The sequence below is a fragment of the Xenopus laevis genome, chromosome 3S (genome assembly GCF_017654675.1).
Source record: "Xenopus laevis strain J_2021 chromosome 3S, Xenopus_laevis_v10.1, whole genome shotgun sequence".
Taxonomy (NCBI): Eukaryota; Metazoa; Chordata; class Amphibia; order Anura; family Pipidae; genus Xenopus; species Xenopus laevis.
In genome coordinates, this window is record NC_054376.1 from 61,873,905 (window position 1) to 61,897,732 (window position 23,828).

The 23,828-nt window shown below is 36.6% G+C and overlaps 1 protein-coding gene across 1 annotated transcript; it reads right to left on the reverse strand.

The window, feature by feature from the left end:
* Positions 1-8,376: 8,376 nt before the first annotated feature.
* nmb.S (neuromedin B S homeolog) lies at positions 8,377-16,402 on the reverse strand. The gene is given in 3 exon segments (NM_001085873.2): positions 8,377-8,710; positions 13,245-13,405; positions 16,251-16,402. Coding segments are annotated over 3 exon segments (363 nt in total). The 5' UTR covers position 16,402; the 3' UTR covers positions 8,377-8,659.
* Between the last annotated feature and the right edge of the window lie 7,426 nt (positions 16,403-23,828).

Below are 23,828 nucleotides of genomic sequence, written 5' to 3' on the forward strand. Positions count from 1 at the left end.
CAAGCGCTAGTACAATGTACAACGATAGCCCTGACTTTTACACCTAATCAATGCCAGTTGTAAAGCACAGGGGTCCTTTGTGCCTCTGCATGCTGAGCCTTATTTACATTAATAGGCACAACAGTTGCATTGGCACTAGGCACAAAAAAGTTTAGGAGCAACCGCTTAATGTGTGGCATTTAAGTACCCAACACTTGAGTAAGTAGTAAAGTGCTCTTCTTATAAATGATTGAACATTGTCTCAAATTTGTCAGCAATATAACTGAAAAATAATATTAAAAAAAAATCAGTTTTTTATTTGACTCGCTATTTTCTATTTAATGGCAACAAGCACAAATAGTAAATGATTTCATGTTTGGGCTGATAGTGGATTTGATCTGAAGTACAAATATAACGAATTCACTCAACATATAAACAACGTACTTTAGTGATGTTTTATAAAACACTTTTTTCTTTAAAAAAAAAAAAACCTATTAGACTGTATGTTTTTATAATGTGGATACTCTTAGAAAAGAAAAACCGGCACTCAGGACTCCATGCAAGCGGGCCAAGCTTTGCGTGTTTAATGCATTAAACACACAGGGCTTGGCCCGCTTGCATGGAGTCCTGAGTGCCGGTTTTTCTTTTCTAAGTGTGTTAATCAAGGGCTGCAGATCCCTTTTAACTGAGTACCGGACCAGCTGTATTTCGAGAGGCCAGGGTGTGCTGGTGGGTCTTTGGAAATTGGACTGTTTATAATGTGGATGACATACCAGGCAGTGTGGAGTCTGAACATGCTTAATCAAGCAATACAGTACATATCTGTAATCTGAAAAGAAATAGACACTCAGTACATGGTTTGCTTAGTATCAGTATACATGGAGCATGATTTCTAAAATTCAGAAACTTTTATTTCCTTCTAAAGTCCGAAACGTTTTAATAATAATTAATTTTAATAAATCAAAGAACCAGGATAAGTGGATTTGTTCATTCAACAGAAAGGGAGGGTGTCAATATTTTCATGTAATAATGGGATTAAATAACAGTATTTTATTTTGTAAGAGATAAGTCAAATTAATAAAAGTTACCTACACTGCTATACTGCATAGGGTTAAAGGGGTTCTGTAGCCTTTTATAACAGTATATTTAAAGAAAACAAAATATATTGCAATATAGCATTATACCTATTTTGTGTCTGTGTACATGTTCATCAGAAACAACAATTACAAGTCTCTAATCTGCATCCACCTCTCAGCAATCTATCTATCCATGAGATGGAACTTAACAAGCCTGATACCTGATTAGCAGACAAGCACATCATTGTCTGCTAAAACTACAACAAAACACCAAGATGCTGTCTCATCTTCAGTGAACTACTCTACCTGCATAGACAGCATTCCTGTCCACTCCAAGAACATGGTCTACGATGATATGCTGATAAAGGGGCTTGCCCCGAAACTTGCACGTTCGCAAGGGGTAACCCTGCACTTTAATTGCCTTGAGTGCCAGTGTATTCCTCTACGATGATATGCACCTTCCACCCACTCTGCTCCAGGTGTTCCTGCAGCTCTTGTGATCTGCTTCTTTTACCACTGCAGGCGAAGCCACAAAACACAACTAGAGGCATATCTTCAAATGGCCTGCAGAGGAATGTAAGTGGAAATCTTTGTGATAAATGATGTGTCATTTGCAAATATATGAAATTATGGCAGATATATATGTCCTTGTGTATTCTTAAAATATTTAGAGAACCTTAAATAAAAAAGGAGGCAGAAAGAGGGGAATGTAACCCTGAACAAAGTATATTACAGTAAGCACCCAAAGTCTGGCAGGCACATTCATATCGATGATAACATAATTCACAGTTCGGTAGCATTAAGAGAATAAATGAATAGAATAAAACGGATAACATTTAAGGTTCAAAGTAATACAAGAAGATGAAGGAGGCCCTGCTCTTTACAGCGTACAATCTAAAGGCAAAGTGCATGTGCTTCCTTTGTTTAACTGACCAATTAGAAAGAAAGCAAGAGAGATGTGAGAAAAGGTGTATGCATCTTCAACAATAACAATACCTGTTGATAATTCCATGTAAAAACAAATAATGAACAGATAAGAGTCTCACGAAAAAGAATGAGAATTAAGGGGTTGTTCACCTTTAAATTAACTTTAATTTGGTGTAGATATTCTGAGACAGTTTGCAATTGGTTTTCATCTTTTATTATTTGTGGTTTTTGAGTTATTTGGCTTTTTATTCAGCAGCTCTACAGTTTGCTGTTTCAGCCATCAAGTTTCTATGATCCAAAGTACCCTAGAAACCATGCATTGGTTTGAATAAGAGACTGGATTATGAATAAGAGCAACTTGAATAAAAAGATACATAGCATTTGATTTTTTGATGGGGTCAGTGAAGAAGGCAAATAATTCAAAAACTACACAAAATAAATAATGAAGACCAATTGAGAGTTGCCTAGAATTGGCCATTCTACAACATACTAAAGTTAACTTAACGTCTGTGTTTACTCCTTGAAAAGCACTGTGTGCAGTTGTGTTGCTAGATAATTAAATAAATGCATAAAGCCTAGCATTACCGGATACAGCAATGTGCAGGCAAATGCTAACTTACAAATAAGGAGAACTCCTTACACAGATGTCTATAAATAAAATGCAACTAATTGGACATTTGTCACAGATCATAGCAGTTGTTTCCTCTAAACAGCTAAAGCACTTACATGAGGGAAAGCAATGCTGTGGTGCAGTTGTTAGCATTGCTGATGTTTATCTGCAGAGGTTGGTTTCTGAAAAGGGCACTATCTGCAATAAAGGACAATGGATGTTGTGCCTGAGTTTGAGTTTCCTCTAATTACTGTGGTTTACTCACACATTCCAAAAAAAACATTTCTTGATTAAACTGACCCTAGTGCATGGGTGTCTAAGGAACCTTAGACTGTACTCTCCATTGGGGCTGATGTGAATGATGAACCCTGTAAAGTAGAGGAGACTCTTTAAGGAGAGGACCCAATAAATCCTAGGGGGACTTGGAAAGTACTGCCTTCTCCAGCTCAGCTTTCCATATTCCATATTAGCAATAGAAAATGGATAACTTTACTGCTTATCAAAAATTGTAATGCAGCTATGCTAAAAGCCAAAACAGGACAGGGGGTTTGTTCTGTTTCAATAGTGTTAACCCTTTTATGTTGTGACAAGCAGCACCCTGCAATAGCAGTGCAAGTCCCGCCCCTGTCTCTGCTCCTGCATGATCAAAGTGCCACAGCTTGTGAGAGAAAGTAAGCCTAGTAGGTAGTCACATATAAGCACAGGCTGACACACTGTACGCTGGAAATAAGATACATAAGGAACTCTCATGTTATCTAGCTCTATGTATCTTATGAAAAGGGTGGTTTATCTTTAGGTTAACTTTTAGTATGTTACCAGTTCTAAGCAACTTTTCAATTTGTGTTTATTATTTATTTGTTTATAGTTTTTTTTAAATGATTTGCCTTCTGACTCTTTCCAGCTTTCGATTGTTGGACACATACCCCATCTAAAGAACAAATTTCTATTCAGACCCTCTCCTATATTCCAGTCTCTTATTCAAATGAGCGCATGGCTGCTAGGGTAATTTAAACCATAGCAACCAGAGTGCTGAAATTACAAACTGAAGAGCTGCTAAATAACTCGAAAACTACAAATAATAACAAATGAAAACCAGTTGCAAATTGTCTCAGAATATCACTCTCTACATCATACTAAAAGTTAACATTGAGAATGGTTAATATGCATTGTACACTAGCATGCAATGACACTATATCTGATTTGTTTAGGGTTTTATTCATTTTACGTACATACCCTACTTCCTGTGCATACAAAATGCATTGTTAAACTATAACTGTGTACACTACAGGGTAATTTAAACGCTTTTTTTCAGAGTACAACAATTTGTGGCCTCCCAAATCAATATATTACTTTCTGTTTAGCAGCGCTGTGTTCATTAAAGGAGAACTAAACCCCCCTTTAGCCAAAAGTCCCTGCTGGCCCCCTTCCGCACCTCCCCCTGCACAATCTTACCCCTGAATTGTGTCTCACTCTAGAAATACTGATCGCACATGCAGAGTCAGTGCAGCGGATTTCACGGGCGCAATCTTGTGGCGCTTCTGTATTCTTCTGGGCCTTTTGGCAATTTCCGTTACTTTTGGCACATGCGCAGTTGTCAGGAACCGGAAGATTGCTCCAAATGCGCATGCGCAAATATGCCGTCTTGCTGACTCTGCATGTGCGGTCAGTATTTCTAGAGGGAACACAATTCAGGGGTAAGACTAGGGAGGCAGGGAGGGGGCCAGTGGGGACTTCTGGTTTAGTTCTCCTTTAAAGAGATACTGACAACAAAAATTAAAGACATTTTTTTTATTTGTCATAACATTTTCTTTGCATGCTATTTATAGTTTTGGGGTTCATATATATATATGAACCCCACCAGGGACAGAGTTTATCAAATGCTTAAAGGATATCTAATTTACTCCACACCAAAACCCACTAATACTTTTATGATACAGAAACTTCCGATTTGGGTTAAAGTTGGTAGACTGGTTCCCCTACTGGTAGGAATGGTTGAACACTACATACCGCTGTGGGATAATAATTTTGCCTGCATGTTGTACAATGCAGGATACCATGCACTGGAAATAGAAGGGCATCTGGTGCTTAGGCCAAAACTGGAAAACTGTACTATCAAAACATTTGAACAACTAAAGTCAGAATATAGTCTCTCCAATCATTATCAATATTTTTTGATATTTATATACCCTACTCTTGAAATCTGCCCTTATATTAATGACATTCAAACACAGATCTGTGCTCTCACACTGTACTAAAAAGATCTTGATCTCTAAGACAGAATTGGTTCCTTTTCCCCGATCCAACACCATAACATCAACTATCCGTAATTCAACTATTACCCCTTCTCCCCAGGCCAGTGTTTAGGGGTTATACTGGATTCTGCCGTGGCAAATGTTGTACTTTAGTAAATTAGCTGTAATACTGTATATATTCAGCATTATTAAAGTTATTATTTACAGTTTTGTAGAATGTACAGGTATGGAACCTCGGGTCTTTTGGATAATGGATCTTTTCGTAATCTGGAACTACATCTACTAGAAAGTCATGTCAACATTAAAAAAAACTAATAGGCTGGGTTTCCTTCCAATAAAGCTTAAATATGTCTTATTTGGGATCAAGTGCAATGCAGTGTTTTATTATTACAGTGAAAAGGGAAATAATTTTTAAAAATCTGGATTATATGGACAGAATAGAGTTATGGGACACAACCTTTCTCTGACAGAGAGATGTTACATTGTATAAACACTCAGGGCTTGTCCTCTTGCATGGAGTCAGTAGAGCCGGTTTATCTTCTTTCTACACAGCCTTTCTGTAATTCAGAGCTTTCTGGATAAAGGATCCCATACCTGTAATACACTGTGTTGGTTTCACATTGTGCTAAAAATTATCTTGAAAAAATGGCCCCTTTATTGGAGCTCACTATAGATGTTCACTGGTCCCTGTTTCTGTTTCAAATGAGGTTTGGGTATGGATAACAGTTTTCCCTGTTAATGGACCCCAGACCTGTACTATTACAGAGATTTGGAGATAATATAAAAATATAGAATTATTAGCTTCAAATGAAATCTTTGGGAGATCAGAATATTGGATTTCCAGATAAGTGATGCCATATTTGTTCTATAACAACCACATGAGGGGTGTTTGTAAGATGTTTGTATAATGTGCTATACTGTATTTCTTTGTTTCATTTACTTTTTCCATTATCACTTTAAGCTGAATGCTGATATATCCTGCATTAGATATTTTTTTACAAAGACCTGACATCTCTTAAAACTTTGGCTTAAATATAGGAAAGAATCTAGCTGTTATATGTTTTCTGTGTATAATTTGGCACATTCGCTATATGCAAAAGATGAGCCACAGATTAATATTTTAATTATTAAACTGAAAGATATTTAACAATTTTCTTACAAGATAGAAATATATGTAATATGTTATAATGTACTATACATCAGAAGAAAACATTACTATAATATGCATAATGGCTCATGAGGAGAGATCTGTAATTCTAACTTCACACAGCATGTTATCTTTTATGGCTTTTTTGTGGATGAAATTCTACAATCTCCTACACTTACAGAGTTAGCAGTACATTTTCATTATGATTTCATGGCCTGGCAGACATCTACACTCTTTTATGCAATGTTATAATCCTTTGCTCATTGGAAAAAAAAACAAGATTTTCCAAAAAATAAATAGTATTTTTTTTTGAAAAAATCTTAAACATTGGAATATTTGTTGCATTTGTAAAGTGTTTTGCTTTATTTTATCATGAACAGAGTATAATTATTTTTTATTATTGATTTTAGAATGCACAAATTCTTTAACTCTTTTTTGACTATATTTGTTGTTTTATTGCAAAAAAAACCTTTAATCTATCAAGATTATATAAACGAGCCACTATAGTTTAGTAACTATTGATGAAATTATATCAGCAGGTAGCATATACTGATCAACAGTAAAAATCTCTTTGGTTGCTTAGGGATATTGCAAATTCTTACCAACAGTTCTAAGTACAGGTATGGGACCTGTTATCCAGAATGCTCGGGACCTGTGGTTTTCCGGATAAGGGATCTTTCCGTAATTTGGGTCTCCATGCCTTAAGTCTACTAGAAATTCATGTAAACATTAAATAAACCCGATAGGCTGGTTTTGCTTCCAATAAGGATTAATTATATCTTAGTTTGGATCAAGTACAATGTACTGTTTTATTATTACTACAGAGAAAAAGGAAATCATTTTTAAAAAATTGGATTATTTGGATAAAATGGAGTCTATTTGGAGCTTTGTGGATATCGGGTTTCCGAATAAGGGATCCTATACCTGTACAAGAATAGCTGCATAGCTGATCATACTTACCTAGGTTTTCTGTTACTTGCACATTAGTAATAAACGCTGGGTTGTTAAAGGTCACTTGATCCAATATTAACAACTGATGAAGCCAAACGGGTAATTTACTGCAATGTTGCTTTTTTGCTAAATCAGTGCCCTTTTACTAAGAGCATTTGTTTACAACTTTTCTCAAAGTGAACTCTGCAGGTACAGAGTTTTTGCTCCACTAAGGATGAATTATGTATATCTTAGTTGAGATCAAGTACAAGTTACTGTTTTTATTAAAGAGAAAAAAAAAACCCTTTTTTTTAATTTTAATTATTTTATAAAAAATTTTAATTCACCCCGGCAGCTATGTCCCTTTTCCTGGATCCATTGTAGTTTAAGGTTTGCCCAGTAGGTGGCAGTGTTTAAAAGGGAGCCCACATGCTCAGGGCTCACTTTCTGGATCCCACCTTGTGGGGGGGAGGTGGGTACTGGAGTGGGTCTGGACAGATTCGGACTGGCCCACTGGGATAACAGGAAAAATTCCAGTGGGCCCAGGTGTCAGTAGGCCCTCCTGCTTCTAAACATTTGGCCTATTTCATGGCCATTCCTTATTTCCTTAACAAAGAGGCTAAATAGATGGAATAATAGATTATAGAATGTAAAGAAAACAGACTAGTAGAATACAGTATGAGTGAGGAGAGGAAGAATAATAATACTGAGAGTGGGCCCCTGGTCTAAGATTTTTGGATGGGCCCTGGTGTTCCAGTCCAACACTGTCTGGACAGTATCGGGCCCCAAGTTGAGAAATTTTATTTATTTATTGATAGGAGTTTATGTTATAGTCACTCTAGGAGTGAAAGTTAGAGGCAGGTGTTTAATGAGCAGCTTTCTTGCTCCAACAAGGAGAGTAGTTGGGTAAACACCCTTGTGGTGATCAAGCCGCCAGACATAGACAGTGAGTGAGCTCAGGAGCAAGATACCTCATGGGATCCCTAGATCCCCTGAGAGGGACCTCCTTGCCATATCTTAAGGTGTGATGGTTTTTCTCTGATTGCTGTGAATGTACTTGAAGATCTATAGTGCCTGATTGCTGCCTGACTTATTCCAGCGCAGACCACATAAACTTACAAATAGGATAGGGACCTCTCCCATTGACTTATATATACAACCTTGGCAGGTCTGAGATGCCGGATTTTCGGATTCTGTCTTTTTCCATCCTAGGTTTTAATAAATCTTGAAAAATTTGAGGGTTTTTTTTCCACTAAAAATTCAGCTTTTAAGGTAAACAATGCAGGGCAGCCTCGGTCATCCTATTGATCTTTCTCTGATATGTATTTATGTTTTATTTATTGTTTGTTTTCCCTCTGTACTGTTAATGCATTGTAAAAATGTAGAGGGCTGACTATATAAGTAAACACTTTCTTTTATACATACCATTCATACAGAAAGCGCAATGTTTGGATTTATGAGTAAAGAATGGCTTTTATTCACAGTTTTCTTTAGAACACTAGTTCAAATGGCAGAAAAAAACACTCGGTACATATTCTAAATAGATGATGCTTTTTACTTTAACAATTTTGTAAAAAAATTACTTCCAAAATCATTGTATGAACTGAAACACTCAGATTTTCATAAGCATTTTATGGTTTTATTTGTAAACAACAGCCTTTGGAATATGTGAAATATGTAGTATATCTCAGGCACAAATAGATATATTTTTGTATGTACAGGAGAAACAGTGTCTTCGCTACTTCTGAGTCGTTTTAATATAATCATCCATGATCTTCTTTAACATCCACTAGAAAATAAAACAAAATAAACTGGTCATTATAGGACAAGCACTTGTCTGTATAGGCTTTATTGTTTTTGACAGGATAATAAAGGGACATTGTAGTTGGCAACATGCAGGTAAATTCAAGTTCTGCTGGCTATTCCTGACAATTATTTACTTAGATGGTGAATTGATTTCATTTGATTGACATGCTTACAGGTTACTATTAAGTTTTTTTACGTACTTTTTTATATTAATAACATCTACATACACACACACAGTTGGGTTTTATAATCACAGAAAATGAATTCTAAGCAACTTTCCAATATATATTCAATTCAGTAGTTTATTTGTAAATATAATTGCAGTTAAAAGCAGTGTTTGTTTATCCCTCTCTGTTTTTAGGTTCTGACTATTGACTCGGCTACACTCTGCAGCTAAATCTGCAGCATCTACAGAAACAGCTTTTAAATAGTAATTACTTGTATAAATAACTTTAAAATCATTGGCAATTTTGCTAATATAACTGATTTGCCCTTTGTTGTTTGTCCAATATAAGAATCCAAATGATATGGGCTTCAAGGGATTTCTTATCTTTGTAATGCCTTGCAAGTAGGCAGATTATTATTATTAATGTAAAGAGAGATACCATAAGTTTTGGAAGTATAGGTATTTCTATAAACAACAATTTATTAAAGGAAAACTCTACCCCCACAATGAATATTTAAGCAACAAATAGTTTATATCAAATTAAGTGGCATATTAAAAAAACTTACCAAATTGGTATATATATATATATATTTAAGTAAATATTGCCCTTTTACATCTCTTGCCTTGAACCACCATTTTCTGATGGTCTGTGTGCTGCCTCAGAGATCCCCTGACCAGAAATACTGCAGCTCTAACTGTAACAGGAAGAAGTGTGGAAGCAAAAGACACAACTCTGTATTTTAATTGGTTCTATTCTAGTTAGGATTACCAAATGGCACATACTACTAAAAAAAAGTATATTATTATGAAAATGGTTTATTTACATGAAGCAGGGATTTACACATGAGCTGTTTTATGCAATATCTTATTATAGAGACCTACATTGTTCAGGGGGTATAGTTTTCCTTTAAGAAAAAATAACTAGTTTAATCTCCCTAGCCATATCATATTAGGGCTTTTTCCTTTGAAATGATATCCACGAGTAGAACATGTAAATATGTGGGATTAAGTAACGTAGTAATGGTATCCCATTGTACTTGGTTGCCTCATTACTGTAACCAGGGTCTGATTGGGCCACTTGCAAAAAACCCTGGTGGGCATACCAACCCTACCCTGATCCCAGCCTGACCTCCCCCATCGATCCACCACTGCCCTCCCTCACTAAAATCGCAGCAAAATTAAGTATAAGGACAGTGCGTGTGGTGGGTGAATGGGTGGGTATCAGGATCCCTAGAGGGGGGTGTGGGGAGCCCTCGCAGCCCTAATGGGCCTCGCACACCGCAAACTGACCCTGATTATAACAAGAGAATATTGCTCTTTTTATAGTTCTGTTTCGATACAGAGAAAAAAATGTATTGTAACATTACATGGAATTATTATGGAATATAGGTATAGAGTCAGATTGGGGCATTCAGTGCCAACAGGGACGGCAACTTCAAATATCTCCCATGTGAACTAAGGGGCCCTCTTCCTATTATACAACCTTACACTACTACACCTCCTCTCCCCATGCCCCAAAATGTTTCTTCTACTTGATTTTGCAGCTTAATTTGAGCAGAGGGGACAGTCCAGGCAGCGGAGCGGGACTCAGTTGGCGGGGCCCATTAAAGTGATACTGACACAAAAAATGTTCTTTATAAAATATTAATGTACATCAAAAGTTACCTATAGGTCATGTTGATCGGTTTTCGCTTATAGTTCTGCTTTTGTAAGTAATTGTCACTTAAAGTTCCTAAACCTGACTGTTTTGCCAACCTGACTGTCTCTTCTTAACCTGTCAGTTAGAGTTTTTAATGTTACCGGACTACTGCTGCACAAATATGGCAGCCCCCTCATAGAGGAATATGGGGGTAAGAAAAGTAATATAAAAGCATCAGGTAAATACTTTTATTGCATAATTATAAATAGCATTCAAAGACAATGTTATGATGAATAAAAAGGTTATTTTCTGATGTCAGTATCTCTTTAAAGGGGTGGTTCACCTTCAAACAACTAGTTGTTTTCAGATAGATCACCAGAAATAATGTATTTTTCCAATGACTTTCTATTTTCTATGTATGACCATTTTTCTAATATTGAAGTGTCAAGTGTCTTTTTTCACCTTCTGAAGCAGCTCTGGGAGCGGGGGTCGCCGACCCTGTAAACTGTTCTAAATGGATACATTTAGTTGATACATTTCTTGTCTTTGTCCCTGCTGAGCAGAATCTCTGGGTTTCATTACAGGCACTTGTTAGAATTGATACAATAGTTGATAATACTCCAGAGATGCTGCTGAGAAATGTATCAACTCAATGTAGCAAAATTGTAATAGTTCAGAGTCTGCACCTGAATACTGAGCTGCCAGACTGAAACACCAGAGACACGAACATTCAACTTTAAACTTAGATTTTGGAAAAACGGTAAAAAATAAATAATGGAAAGTAATTGAAAAGAGTGTTTGGAAGGTGAACAACCCCTTTTAGGCCAGTATGACACTGCATAGGTATGGAAAGAAGTGGAGCAAGGATAGTAGCAAATGTAAAGGAGACCAATGAAATAAGGGTAATGATTTTTGGTGTGGATAATTAAATGTTGTCTGGTTCCCTGGAGGAACGTGCGTTTCTCCAGTTGCAGTCTTTGAGGTTTATTTACCCTTCACATGAATGTATGGTACTGAGACTTTAAAGGAAAACTATACCCCCCAAACAATGTAGGTCTCTATAAAAAGATATTGCATAAAACAGCTCATATGTAAAATCCTGCTTCATGTAAATAAACCATTTTCATAATAATATACTTTTCTAGTAGTATGTGCCATCGGGTAATTATAAATAGAAAATTGCCATTTTAAAAAATAAGGGCCGTCCCCTGGGATCGTAGGATTCACGGTGCATACAAACATACCAACAAACCATACATGTTAGGTCACATGAGCCAATTAACAGACAGAGTTGTGTCTTTTGCTTCCACACTTCTTCCTGTTACAGTTAGAGTTGTAGTATTTCTGGTCAGGTGATCTCTGAGACAGCACAGAGACCATCACGAAATGGTGGCTCAAGGCAAGAGATGTAAAAGGGCAATATTTGCTTAAATATATATTCCAGTTTGGTAAGATTCTTTAATATGCCACTTACTGTAATATGATATGAACTATCTGTTGCTTAAGTGTTCATTTTGTTTTTTTTTTAGTTTTCCTTTAATGAAATATAAACCCTCAAAAAATGTATGTAAAAAGAGTGCTCTTCTCTTTTCAGCCAACAGGCTAAAGTCGGCTAACCATTAATTTGTTGAGAAAATGAACTTTTTCTTCTTAATTAACGAGCAGAGAAAAGTAATTAGATGTTTCTCTGGTCATCACAAGATCTTACTTTAAAAACCGCTAATATCTTGAAAACTAAAGAAAAATTTAAATCGCAAAAGTGCTTTTAAGAGTGGTCTGAAAAAATGTACATTACTATGTTATGAGGGTTTACATTTCCTTTTATATTGTATAAATGAAATGCAGGGGAATAAATTATACAGCATATGTGTTAAAACATATGAAAATATAATAACTATTTCATTGCTTTATTAATGTCAGGGTTAATCTGGAAGATGGCTTCTTTAACTATGGTACATAGTAACTAGAGTAGCCTAGGTACAGCATGTGCACACAGGTCCCCTGCTGCTCCCCCACCATTCTTGTGCCCCTTGCACTGCGTAAAAAAGCTCCCCAGCCAAATACCTTTTTTGCGACTCCAGCAGGCCCATACCCCAGGTCACTGATTTTAACTCCAATTTTATAGTGATTTCAACAGTCATTAAACTTCTATGGTATTGCAGTTTTTATGTTTGTTTGTGGTATCAACTCTCTGACTGTAAAACTGACCAGACCATAATCTCATATTAACACCTTACTTAAAGGGAACCTGACACCCTAAGAAATAATCCATATCCTATTTTATGATGTTATTTAAGTATAAAAAAAAAGTCACTTACACTATTTAAATTATTTACATATTTTAGTCTTAGAATTCACAATCACATCAAGCAGGCAGGCACAATTTTGTGGACACTGTTATTAAGCTTTGCATCATGCATCATTGTGTCTACACAATTAGATGATGAGGAGGGAAGGAATATGGGGAGTGCAGTGACATCAAGGAATCGCTGAATGGAAAGTGAAAGCAATATTTGACAAACAGCTGAGACTTTTAAACAAGTTTATAACAAGTTTATAGGTATGGATGTTTTAATTAAATAAAATTTGGGTTTCATGCTTAATTTGAAAAGGGCTTTTATTATGCTGCGTTTTATGTCTGGGTGACAGGTACTCTTTAAGTGTACAGTAGTGTGAAACCCATATAGAAAATAACCCCAGTAAACATTCTACCTGTATTTCATCTTGCTTTCTGGGCGACAGTGCTCTAATCGGCTCTTGCCGGAAGGTGCCTCTTATCATTTCAATGATTCTTGGACGAAAGTCTTCTGAATCCATGTCCTGTTCAGATGGATTATATGTGTCTTGCAGGCTCTTTTTACCCATGAAATGCCCTATGAAAAGTTATCATATTACTTTTAGAATATATGGAAACCACATAACACATGTTGCATTTAACCTGCTTTTGCCACTTACTGTACATGCTACTTACATGCATCTGTGTGAGTACAGGCCCCTTAGAAAAAATAAATTGCCTTTCTTCCTGTGCTCCCCTGTGGTTGAATGCTTTAAACAGATTGTAGGGGAACGCAAGGTCAAAAGCTCATCAGTATGAACCCTTAGGCTCTGCAAGGGCTTTTACATATTGGTAGATATAGGCAAATGGAGTATTATTTGATGACAGTATAATATATCATTAAGTATGGTGTCAATTAGTTTGTACTAAGAATCCCATATTACTATAATGTAAGTCCTCAGGGAGCAGAGGTGACAGAATTGTCCCTGCCCCTACTCAATGTGACTTGAAGATGTCGTTGTAATGTAATAAAAAGTCTTAAGTTTGGCCACATAGTAACCCTTAGCAACCAATCAGATGTTGAGTTATTAAACCAGTAACAACCTTAAGACCAATGACTACATGACCCCTAAATGCCAAGGTCTTGCTTATTGTTTGTTTCCCAAAATAAGACACATTAGTTTAGAAATCTCTTAAGTTAAGTGCATTTATGATGAAAGCATGCTATTAAAGGGCTGGTCAACCTTCAATTTAACTTTTAGTAGGATGTAGTCATTGGTACTCTAGTAGGATCCAGTTGATAGTATTCTTTGTGGGTTCTTTTTTTACAGAGGATAAGACTGATTCAGTGGTTTTTGGTGGGCCCTTAAGTATTTCAGTGACAAATTAAATTTTTCTAAGGCTGCTAGGATGGCACAAATTAAATGGCAGCATGCAACCCAACTGCACCTGAAGATGGGGACACGCAGGGCACTGGGGTCTAGGAGAGCAGGAGATGTCTGCTCATAGTGTTTCCTGTGTAAGACCAAAGGGGGCATGGGACAGGCTCCCTGAAGAAGTTGGGGCATTGGCATATATAAGAAGAAGAAGATTCTGATAGGGTACATCTAGTTTTAATCTCTTCTATCTTCATCTATTCCCAATTGTCTCTGGGGAATAAGTTGGTTCATAAATATCTGAACCTGAATCATTATTCCAAAGACAAAATAATAGACAAGCCAGGGGCGTAACTATAGAGGAAGCAGACCCTGCGGTTGCAGGGGGGCCCAGGAGTGTAGGGGGCCCAGTGAGACCCTAATTAATTAGCAATTTTAATATAGCTTGGTAAAATAGGCCAACTTATAAATATTTTGGGGCCCTAAATTGAATTTGCTATGGGGCCCAGTAACAACTAGTTACGCCACTGAGACAAGCAGCCCTTTTTTTCAAACAGCAATGTTAAAAGGAACAGCTTTATTCTCATTTACTGATCCTAAACCTGTATAGGCAAATTATTATATTTTTACTTGCCTATGACTAGTAGACTAGTGTAAATTTCCAGAACCATTAATACAACAGATTTATAAACCTCCTCCAGTATATTATTACATTTTTAGGCATACTTTCAAGTTTTGACTTTTGTCAAGGCACATATGTCTACTAGAAGAACAGAAAAAATCAGTTATTCAAACTATATATACTATATATATATATATACATTATATTTAAGAGCATAAAGTGGACCACCCTAAGCAACATGGGGACCAGAGCCATAGGTTAAGAATCCCTGCCCTATATGATTATAGGTGTTTTGGTCAAAATGTATTTTTTTCTAAGTGAAAATTCATTAAAATGAATTGACAGTACTAATAGCATTTAAATTCACATAGTCTGATGAGCTATGTTGTACTTTGCAGCTATGTGTATTGTCTTAAAAAAAAGCCAGTAAGTCTTATGGAGTTATAATCAGAGGTTCAGAACAGCCAGTATCCTTACTGCTTATTCTTATTGCTGGCAGTGGGAAGTGAGCTACAGTATGTCACTGATATTCTCAATGCAGCTACAACTAGCTGCAATTATAACAATTAGTTTAACCTAGTCCTATAATCGGCAAAGAAAAATGTTCTGGTGCTAGGGGCTTTAGTTGGGTACATTTTCCAGATGCAAAATGTTGTTATATACATAAAACATAATTGTACTCCATAACCAGGCATCCAGGAAACCTATATTGTAAAATAACTCACACAAGTTTATGTAGTACCAGTAATGGTACTCCTGGTTACTCATCGGTGCATGCTGTCTGACCTCTGTTGTACATGGCACCATTATTGTTTTTGTTTTTTTTTTTACAAGTTAGAATGTCACATACTATGTCACAAATGTTTTCACCTTGCAGGATAGAAACCGTTTGTGCATGACAATTGTAAGAGCAGAGCTGCATATTTTCATTAATGTGGTAAAGAATCAGAAATCTGAATAACATTAGCTCAAAATATGACAACATCCACTATCCACACAAAATTTTGACAATATGTCGTAGAAATGATTACAGTGAAAACAATACAAGTTTTATCAGTGTTTGTGGCTTTACCTAAAGGATTTGTCTTGATTTACTGAGATGCTGTTGCTTCTGAAAATGAGGGTTAAATTTACAGTAGTGTAATACATGTGATTCCCAGAAGCCATGTCAAAGTTCGCCTGATCTGCAACAGGCGAATCAACTGACAGAACCATGGCTGAGAAGCCATGGTTCTGTCAGTTGATTCGCCTGTTGCAGATCATCCCATAACACATTAGAAGTGAGTTAAAATAAAAGTATCAAGGCAATGGATATTGTTTTGTCTTTTAAGCATTTACTTACCACTTCCTTTAATGCTGCCACAGTTATTGTACATGACTGACACTACATTATACAAGTCTCCATCACTGAGCAGCTGTGCACTTATTATTGAATTTGTACTTACCAATTGCCCACTGATTTCCTCTCCTGATTTTTTCTATATTTCTAGCATCTTCAGAAAATTCCATGCAAAAATAGAGTGGAATGAAGGAGAGAAGCAGCAGGTGAGTGAGAAACCTGAGCGGCAGCATCCTAGTCAGAGGCACAGCAGACATCTCTGTGCGGTTAGCAATGTACAACTGGTGAGTCTGGGGATGTCTGTGTTAATGTCTTCTTTCTGCCCTTAGCCACTTTATATAGTATGTGCTCAGGGAGGGGGGTATATACGTGTCTGCAGCGTGTGCATGCTTTAACTCTATTCTGCCCATGCTCGTGGTAGGTTTAAGCTGTGCAGGTGGATTTGAAGTGCTTGATATGCATGAAGGAGTAGGGATATTGTGCTACAGGTGCAGCTGGTGACCTCCACACAACACACATTAAAGTGATGTAACCCTTGAACTGCCAGAATTACTTGGAACAGATTAGAAAGGTTGAGAGTAACAATTATACAATGTAATATATGATGAAGAGCAATATTACAATAGCAGATCAGTATAAGGACCATGTAAAAATATTGCCTAGATAAATACATTCTATTATTTGCTGGGAGGTATTTGTTTTTTTACTGTGAGATGTGTACAACATGGCACATTTTAGATTTTTTTTTTATTGTTACAATTTGTAATCAGGTTTTCCCTGTTACTTATGCTTGTCCAGTATATCTTTTTTTGTTGTTTTATGATATCACATTGATACCATTATTCTAAGATGGTTTGCTACCTTTCATAGCTTTTAATTAATTCTCCTCTGTTCACTGAAACCAATGCAGAAATGATTCTCCATGTGCAATATTTTCTGTTCTGTGTGCAGCCTGGTATCCTGCAGTTTGTTTTCATGGACTCTGAGTGGTTGGCCCTTCTGCCTGATGTTATGTGTGTTATGTTGGCAGTGTTGTATTACACAGTATTCCTGTTTTCACTGATCAGAATGTGGATGGCATTACTACAAAGCAAGAATACTATAGTCATGTTATGTTGATCAACGTGTCACTGTAAACATTCAGCAGGAGGGCTGACAGTGTATTATTTTTGTGCTTGGTGCTAAATGGAGGTGATACTATTTTTTAGCATTATCATATTCACTGTATAAATTAAGGAAGCCTTCCTGCATTTTCAATTAATACAGGGAAGAACTGTTGGCACTGGGACATGTTCAGAAAAATAGGGATAGTACTAAAACATATATATTTTGCTGTTTGCTCTCTATTTGGTATCATACCCCATTAGAAGTTTCTCTTGCCCCCTAATCAAGATTCTTATATAATATCTCTAAGTTGACCCCAATATCACTGCTGTGTACTTTTCTACTTTTACCCCCTTTCTATCATAATGTCAGATTGCTAATTTTTGGCCTCGTACTCCCAGTTCTAGGGATTTGTAACTACTATGATCAAGTTTTTTTTCACTGGGGCAAGAAAAGTCAAGTGGGGCACACTGGGCGTTGGTTCTGTTTTATAAAGCTGCTCTGTCTCCTATTATGAATAGACTTATGGACTGACAAAAAACACTGAAATTAAGGCTTCAGCTATTTTATACATTTTATAAACTTCAAGGCAACAGTGGAGGCAGAACAATTACATTGTTGTTTTTTTTAATTAAAATGTAAATATTCCCTTTTATTGAAAAGGTGTAAATAGGGAATTACTGACTCCTGGGATTTGGTTGTGTATTATCACACCGCTTAATGCAGGGTTTGGATATGTCTAAATTGTATGTATTCAGTGGAACTAAATCTGTATCGGACAACTGGACCATTGACAGACCATTTTTTGTTCAGAATTTATGCATTTTTTATTTTACTAATGTGAATATGTAAATTAGGGTTTGGAGTTGGTTTCAGATTGGACCAAATCGTTTGTGGAGGATTTAAGTTTCCATCCATATCCGAAAATTATGGATCTAGTGCATCCCTCACAGCAATAAACACAATTTGCAAGACATAAAATACAATTGTACAGTTTTGCAATACAAGAAATGTTGCTCATTTTACACAGATTCACCATTTTTTTGACTGATATGCATGAGGGCAGATTTAGCAAAACGCGTACAACTTTTTTTCTCAAATGACAGCTTATGTAAGAAAAAACAGACAACATAAAAAAAACCTTCTGAATATTTAGCCAGAACCTCCTTTCTTCTAATCAGAATGGGTGCCCAAGTGTCAGCTGGAAAGACCTACTGGTAAATAAAGCATTAGAGAGATTATTATATGATCCCCCTATATATTATTTAGACATAGTTATCATATCACCCCTCAAGCACATCCAGTGTGAACAACCCCAACTTGGCCAGTCTTTCCTCATAATTGAGATTTTTCATACCTTTTATCAACTAAAGGTGGCCATACACGGCCGATAAAAGCTGCCGACAGACCGAGTCGGCAGCTTAATGGCCTGTGTATGGGGCCCTCAGACGGGCTTCCCCGATCGCAATATGGCAGAAAGTCTGTAAAAAAAAATGGTAAAAAATGGAAAGCAATTGAAAAAAGTCTTTATTTTCTAGTGAGCAATCTGAAAACAATTGAACTGAAAAAAAGTGTTTGGAAGTTGAACAACCCTTTTAAATTATGATTCATATGACACTGTGACAGCAATAGGTTCATTGTCAGACTGGGCCGGCGGGACACCTGGGAAAAAACCCGGTGGGCCCCTGCCGGCCCAGACCTGCTCCCCCAGAAAAGAAAGTTAACGGTACGGCACATCTTCTGCGCATGCGCAGAGCATCATCTCAGAGCTGGGCCAACCCGGCCAGGCGCCCTAGGCAACCTGGCCAGGCACGGCGCCGGCGTGCATGCGCGAAATCGCATTTAAAACAGAAATTACCGACGCCAGTCAGGGAGACACAGGACCGGACACGGGGTAGGCGACAGAGCAGGTACGTGCCTGGCGCCCCCTCAGCTTTGTGCCCTAGGCACGTGCCTACTCTGCCTACCCCTAGTTCCGGCCCTGCATCATCTGCACACACGCATGTCGCATAACATATCATAACATTGTCTTTGAATTCTGTTTATAATTTTGACATAAAAGTATTTGCCTGATGCTTTTACATTACCTTTCTTACTATCCTGTTCCTCTTTGAGGGAGGCTGCCATATTTGTGCAGCAGTAGTCCGTTAGCATTAGAAACTCTAACTGACAGGCTGAGATGGGACAATCAGGTTGGCAAAACAGGTTTAGGAACTTCAAGTGACAATTACTTCCAAAAGCAGAACTATCAGTGAAAAATTATCAACATGGCCTAAAGGTAACTTTTGATGTAGATTAATATTTTGAAAAAAAATTTTTTAGTGCCAGTATCACTTTAAGGATTTTGTTAAGGAATTTGAGCTCCCTGGCTACATTAATTCAACTAAGTTCTGGTCAAAGGAAAACTATTCCCTTCTCTATACCCCTCAAAAACTATACCGTTGTTGTAGGTCTCAATGTAGTATTTCTGGTCAGGTGATCACTAAGGCAGCAGAGAGACCATCACGAAATGGTGGTTCAAGGCAAGAGATGTAAAAGGGCAATAGAGACCCACAAAAACTAATTGATTTGAAAAAGTACATGGTGAGACAACCATGGGCAAAAGCAGCATTATAATCACAGTGCTGCTTTGTAATGTCCCAAAGATTCAGAAGAGCACACAGAGGGCGTCATACTCTAAAGATTAGTGAGTTCTTACATCATCAGTGTGATGTATATCAAGGATGTTTAAATATTTCTATACATTTTTTAACTACACGGGAGGTGTAGTGTAATGTGAGATACCACCTGATGCTACCTGTGATATAGCTGTATTCTGCAGTTATTAGTCTCAGGAAGGAAAGCCATATTATAGTGTTTTTTTATTGTGTATTGAAATATATATCCAATATATATATATATATATATATCATATATATATATATATATATATATATATATATATATATATATATATATATATATATATATATATATATATATATATATATATATATATATATATATAGCTCAATTGTGATCTCAGTGCTAGAAGAGACAAACTTTTAAAGTTACCAATTTTTGCTGCCCCTGTAACCAGTGGGGTGCTGCCGCTTGAGGTGAGTTTCTAAACTAGCCTCATTGGCACAGCACTCCTGAGAGTATGACATTTGAATTTGCAGATTACACTGAAATAGCATTCTATTTGTTATCATACACACTCAATTGTGTTTGTTTTGAAGCATCTGACAGTGGGATGCCATGTCTTAAGTCTAATAAAAAAAAAATTATTATTTAAACCCAATAGGATTGTCTTACCTCCAATAAGTATAAATAATATCTTAGTTGGGATCAAGTACAAGGAACTTTATTATTACAGACAAAAAAGGAACAGCTCTTGGTAATGCTCTTGGTAATGCTCTTGGTTTGGCTGATATATTTATGTCAATTTGTCTTTTATTGGTATGGGATAATTCATTCACTTTTTGTGGGTGGGATTTGGGATCTAATGGTTTAGTTTTATATATAGTCTTTATATATATTGTTGCTTATTTTACACCAATCACATTGTTACAAATTATGCTATCAACGCACAAACTATTTTGCTATTTTGTATTTGTGTATATTTGACTGTTTCTGTTCTGATAGGGAGGGTTGCTTGTTTATTCTAAGTACCATTGCATTTTTTATTCTTTTGGGCTGGATGGGGTTAATGGTTTTTGTGGGTGTGTTTACTTGGAGGGTTTTTAAGGAGTTGAAGGTTGGCTGCCGTCAGCTTCTGATGAAGTGGCAGGACGCCACGAAACGCGTTAAGCGGGCAGCCAGGGTGAACTGCTGCTGTAACCTGTTTTTACATGCTTACTGAATAAAATTTTCCATTTTTTAATACTTTTACTGGACTCTCACGGTGCTCCGCTGTTTTTTCTTCTTATCCTTGGAAAAAAGGAACAGGATCATGTTTAAAAATTTGGATTATTTCATTAATTTTCAGTCTATGGGAGACAGCCTTCCAGTATTGCAGAACTTTTAGGATAATGTATTTGCAGATAACGGATCCCATACTTGTACCCTGTATTAATCTAGGTCTACCTTCATTTATAGTCGCCTCCAAAAGGTCCCTGCATCAATCATCAAAAGCCTTCCTCCAACATACCCAAATAACATTCTGGCTCCCACCAATCTCTCCATATCTTTTCAAGTTTTTATGGGACCTTCATTTAAAATTAACAAGCCTTATCGGGGGGCTCTTGAATTTCCATGCTTACGTTCCTGAGACCCTTCAAGGCATATATTGGTTGTACTTATAGGTATATGCCTGGCTAGAGGTACAGCATGTGTTATGTGGTTTAATTCTAAGCCTTGCTAAAAGATAGATTATGACCGTACCAGAGGCCACCCCTTCATTTGAAGCAACGTAGGGGGTTCTTCACAGTGAGGACAGTGAGATTGTGGAATGCACTGCCGGGTGATGTTGTGATGGCTGATTCAGTTAATGCCTTTAAGAATGACTTGGATGATTTTTTGGACAGACATAATATCAAAGGCTATTGTGATACTAAGCTCTATAGTTAGTATAGGTATGGGTATATAGAATTTTAATTAAAAGTAGGGAGGGGTGTGTGTATGGATGCTGGGTTTTCATTTGGAGGGGTTGAACTTGATGGACTTTGTCTTTTTTCAACCCAATTTAACTATGTAACTATACATTATGACTGTGGCCAGTCAGTTGTACATGTATATTTGGCTAGGAGTTGCATTATGAGACCACAAGGATTAAAGTGATATTGACAAGTCCCTTAATAAGTTCCTATTAAGTTCCTATTAATAATTCTTGTGATATGTCAGCATTAACAGAAAAGATTATGCAATATATTCTTTCCATAGAAAAGTGCCCCTGAAGCAACTCCCAGCCCAATGATACTTGGTGAGTGAGCTTCAGGTGATCCTAGCATAGGCTGGAGTGAGTACAAATGAAAACAGTATTCCAGCCTATTAAAGGTTAATTAAGCCTCCAGTCCAACATGACTGCTGCATCTGGTACACCGAGCAAAGCAACCTTAATCAGTGTCAGAATGTCAGTTGTGGTAAAAATCCTAGGCTGGGCAGTTTTTAAAGCAAAAAATATTGCACCAGTTCCTATGAAAATACATAGGAATATGTCAATGTTCCTTTAAAGCACACATTAACTATTATAAAGCCTAGAAGATTTTAATTGTGACTTATCTTGCACACAAGATATGGCACATGTTGCACACAGGCTTAGGGTAACGATTTGGATTTCAGCAATTTGGATGAACCCATAGTGCTTTGAACTATTCAAAGACACTTGACTTTAGACACTGAACAACTGGAGGTGACAATTGTTGATGAATTTTTTTAATTTAAAATGCAAGTTAGGGTTCAGTTTCAGTTCTGTATTGGACCAAATGGTAGAATTCTGGGAACTAATATTGTATTAAGTATTAAAAAACATGCTTATTTGCTCCTAATGTTTTACTATTTGCATATTGTACCAGGTCAGCACAAGAGCCCTGAATTATTTTTCATATGTTTATACCTTGAACAATAATTTTGTATTGATTTCACCGCTGCTTCTTCGTTTTCAACTATGCAGGCCAATGCCTCATTTTATTATCACTGATTTTAGCAAACTACACATATTGCTTTGTTGAAACAAATATAACTTTTTCCTCTCTGTGCCTGTTAAAGAGAAAATATGGTCAAAATATTAAAAACAAATCTAGATCAAGTGAAATAGCTGAGCTTTTAACAGTAGGACTTTCAAACAAAAAGCAGTAAAGTGTGTGTAGCTCTGCTCCAATGACGGCTATGCATTTTACAACGACCCAGTTACAATAAGCATTTTGCACCATGTAATTATACTTAGTATCTATACATTGATAATGAATGTTCCCTACTGAAGAATATTGCTGAGTATTTTTAACCTGACAATCAATGGTCATTTTGCACAATGTAATGACTCAGAGTATCTTTAGAGTGATGAACTCACAAAGGAGTATATAAATATCTATACACTGAACAATCTACACTGATAATAGGCATGCTGCACTATATAATGATATCTAATATTTATACACAGATGTCAAGCAATTTATTCTGCGTGTTGATTAGTGTAGACACATATGAGGGTCCAATAGTATTTAGAATTTGCTCTTTTAATCTCTGATGTGTGATGAAATATTTGAAATAATGCACAGGCAGTATAATAATACTATATGCTTAAACTGACAATGAAGAGGTATTATAAATATGACTCATATTAAACATGACTTTTAACTAGGATAGTTAGCTGCATGTTAAAAAGGAAATAAGAATTCTCTCTTGGAGTTAGATCCTTAAAATTTATACTGGTGGGAATAATTTTGTCTGTTTGAGTTCTGGAGGAGCAGGCCTGGGAGGTAGAGCCAGCCTGGGTCAGCATGGCCCACTGGGTTTTTTCCCAATGTCCCGCCAGCTCAGTCCGACACTGATTGTGACAGACACATGCAGTATATATTTACAGGTGGCAATATATGTACAGACAGGTGAGCAAAATGATTTTTGAGCACATTTTGCAAAATTAAAGTTTTACTTATAAGAT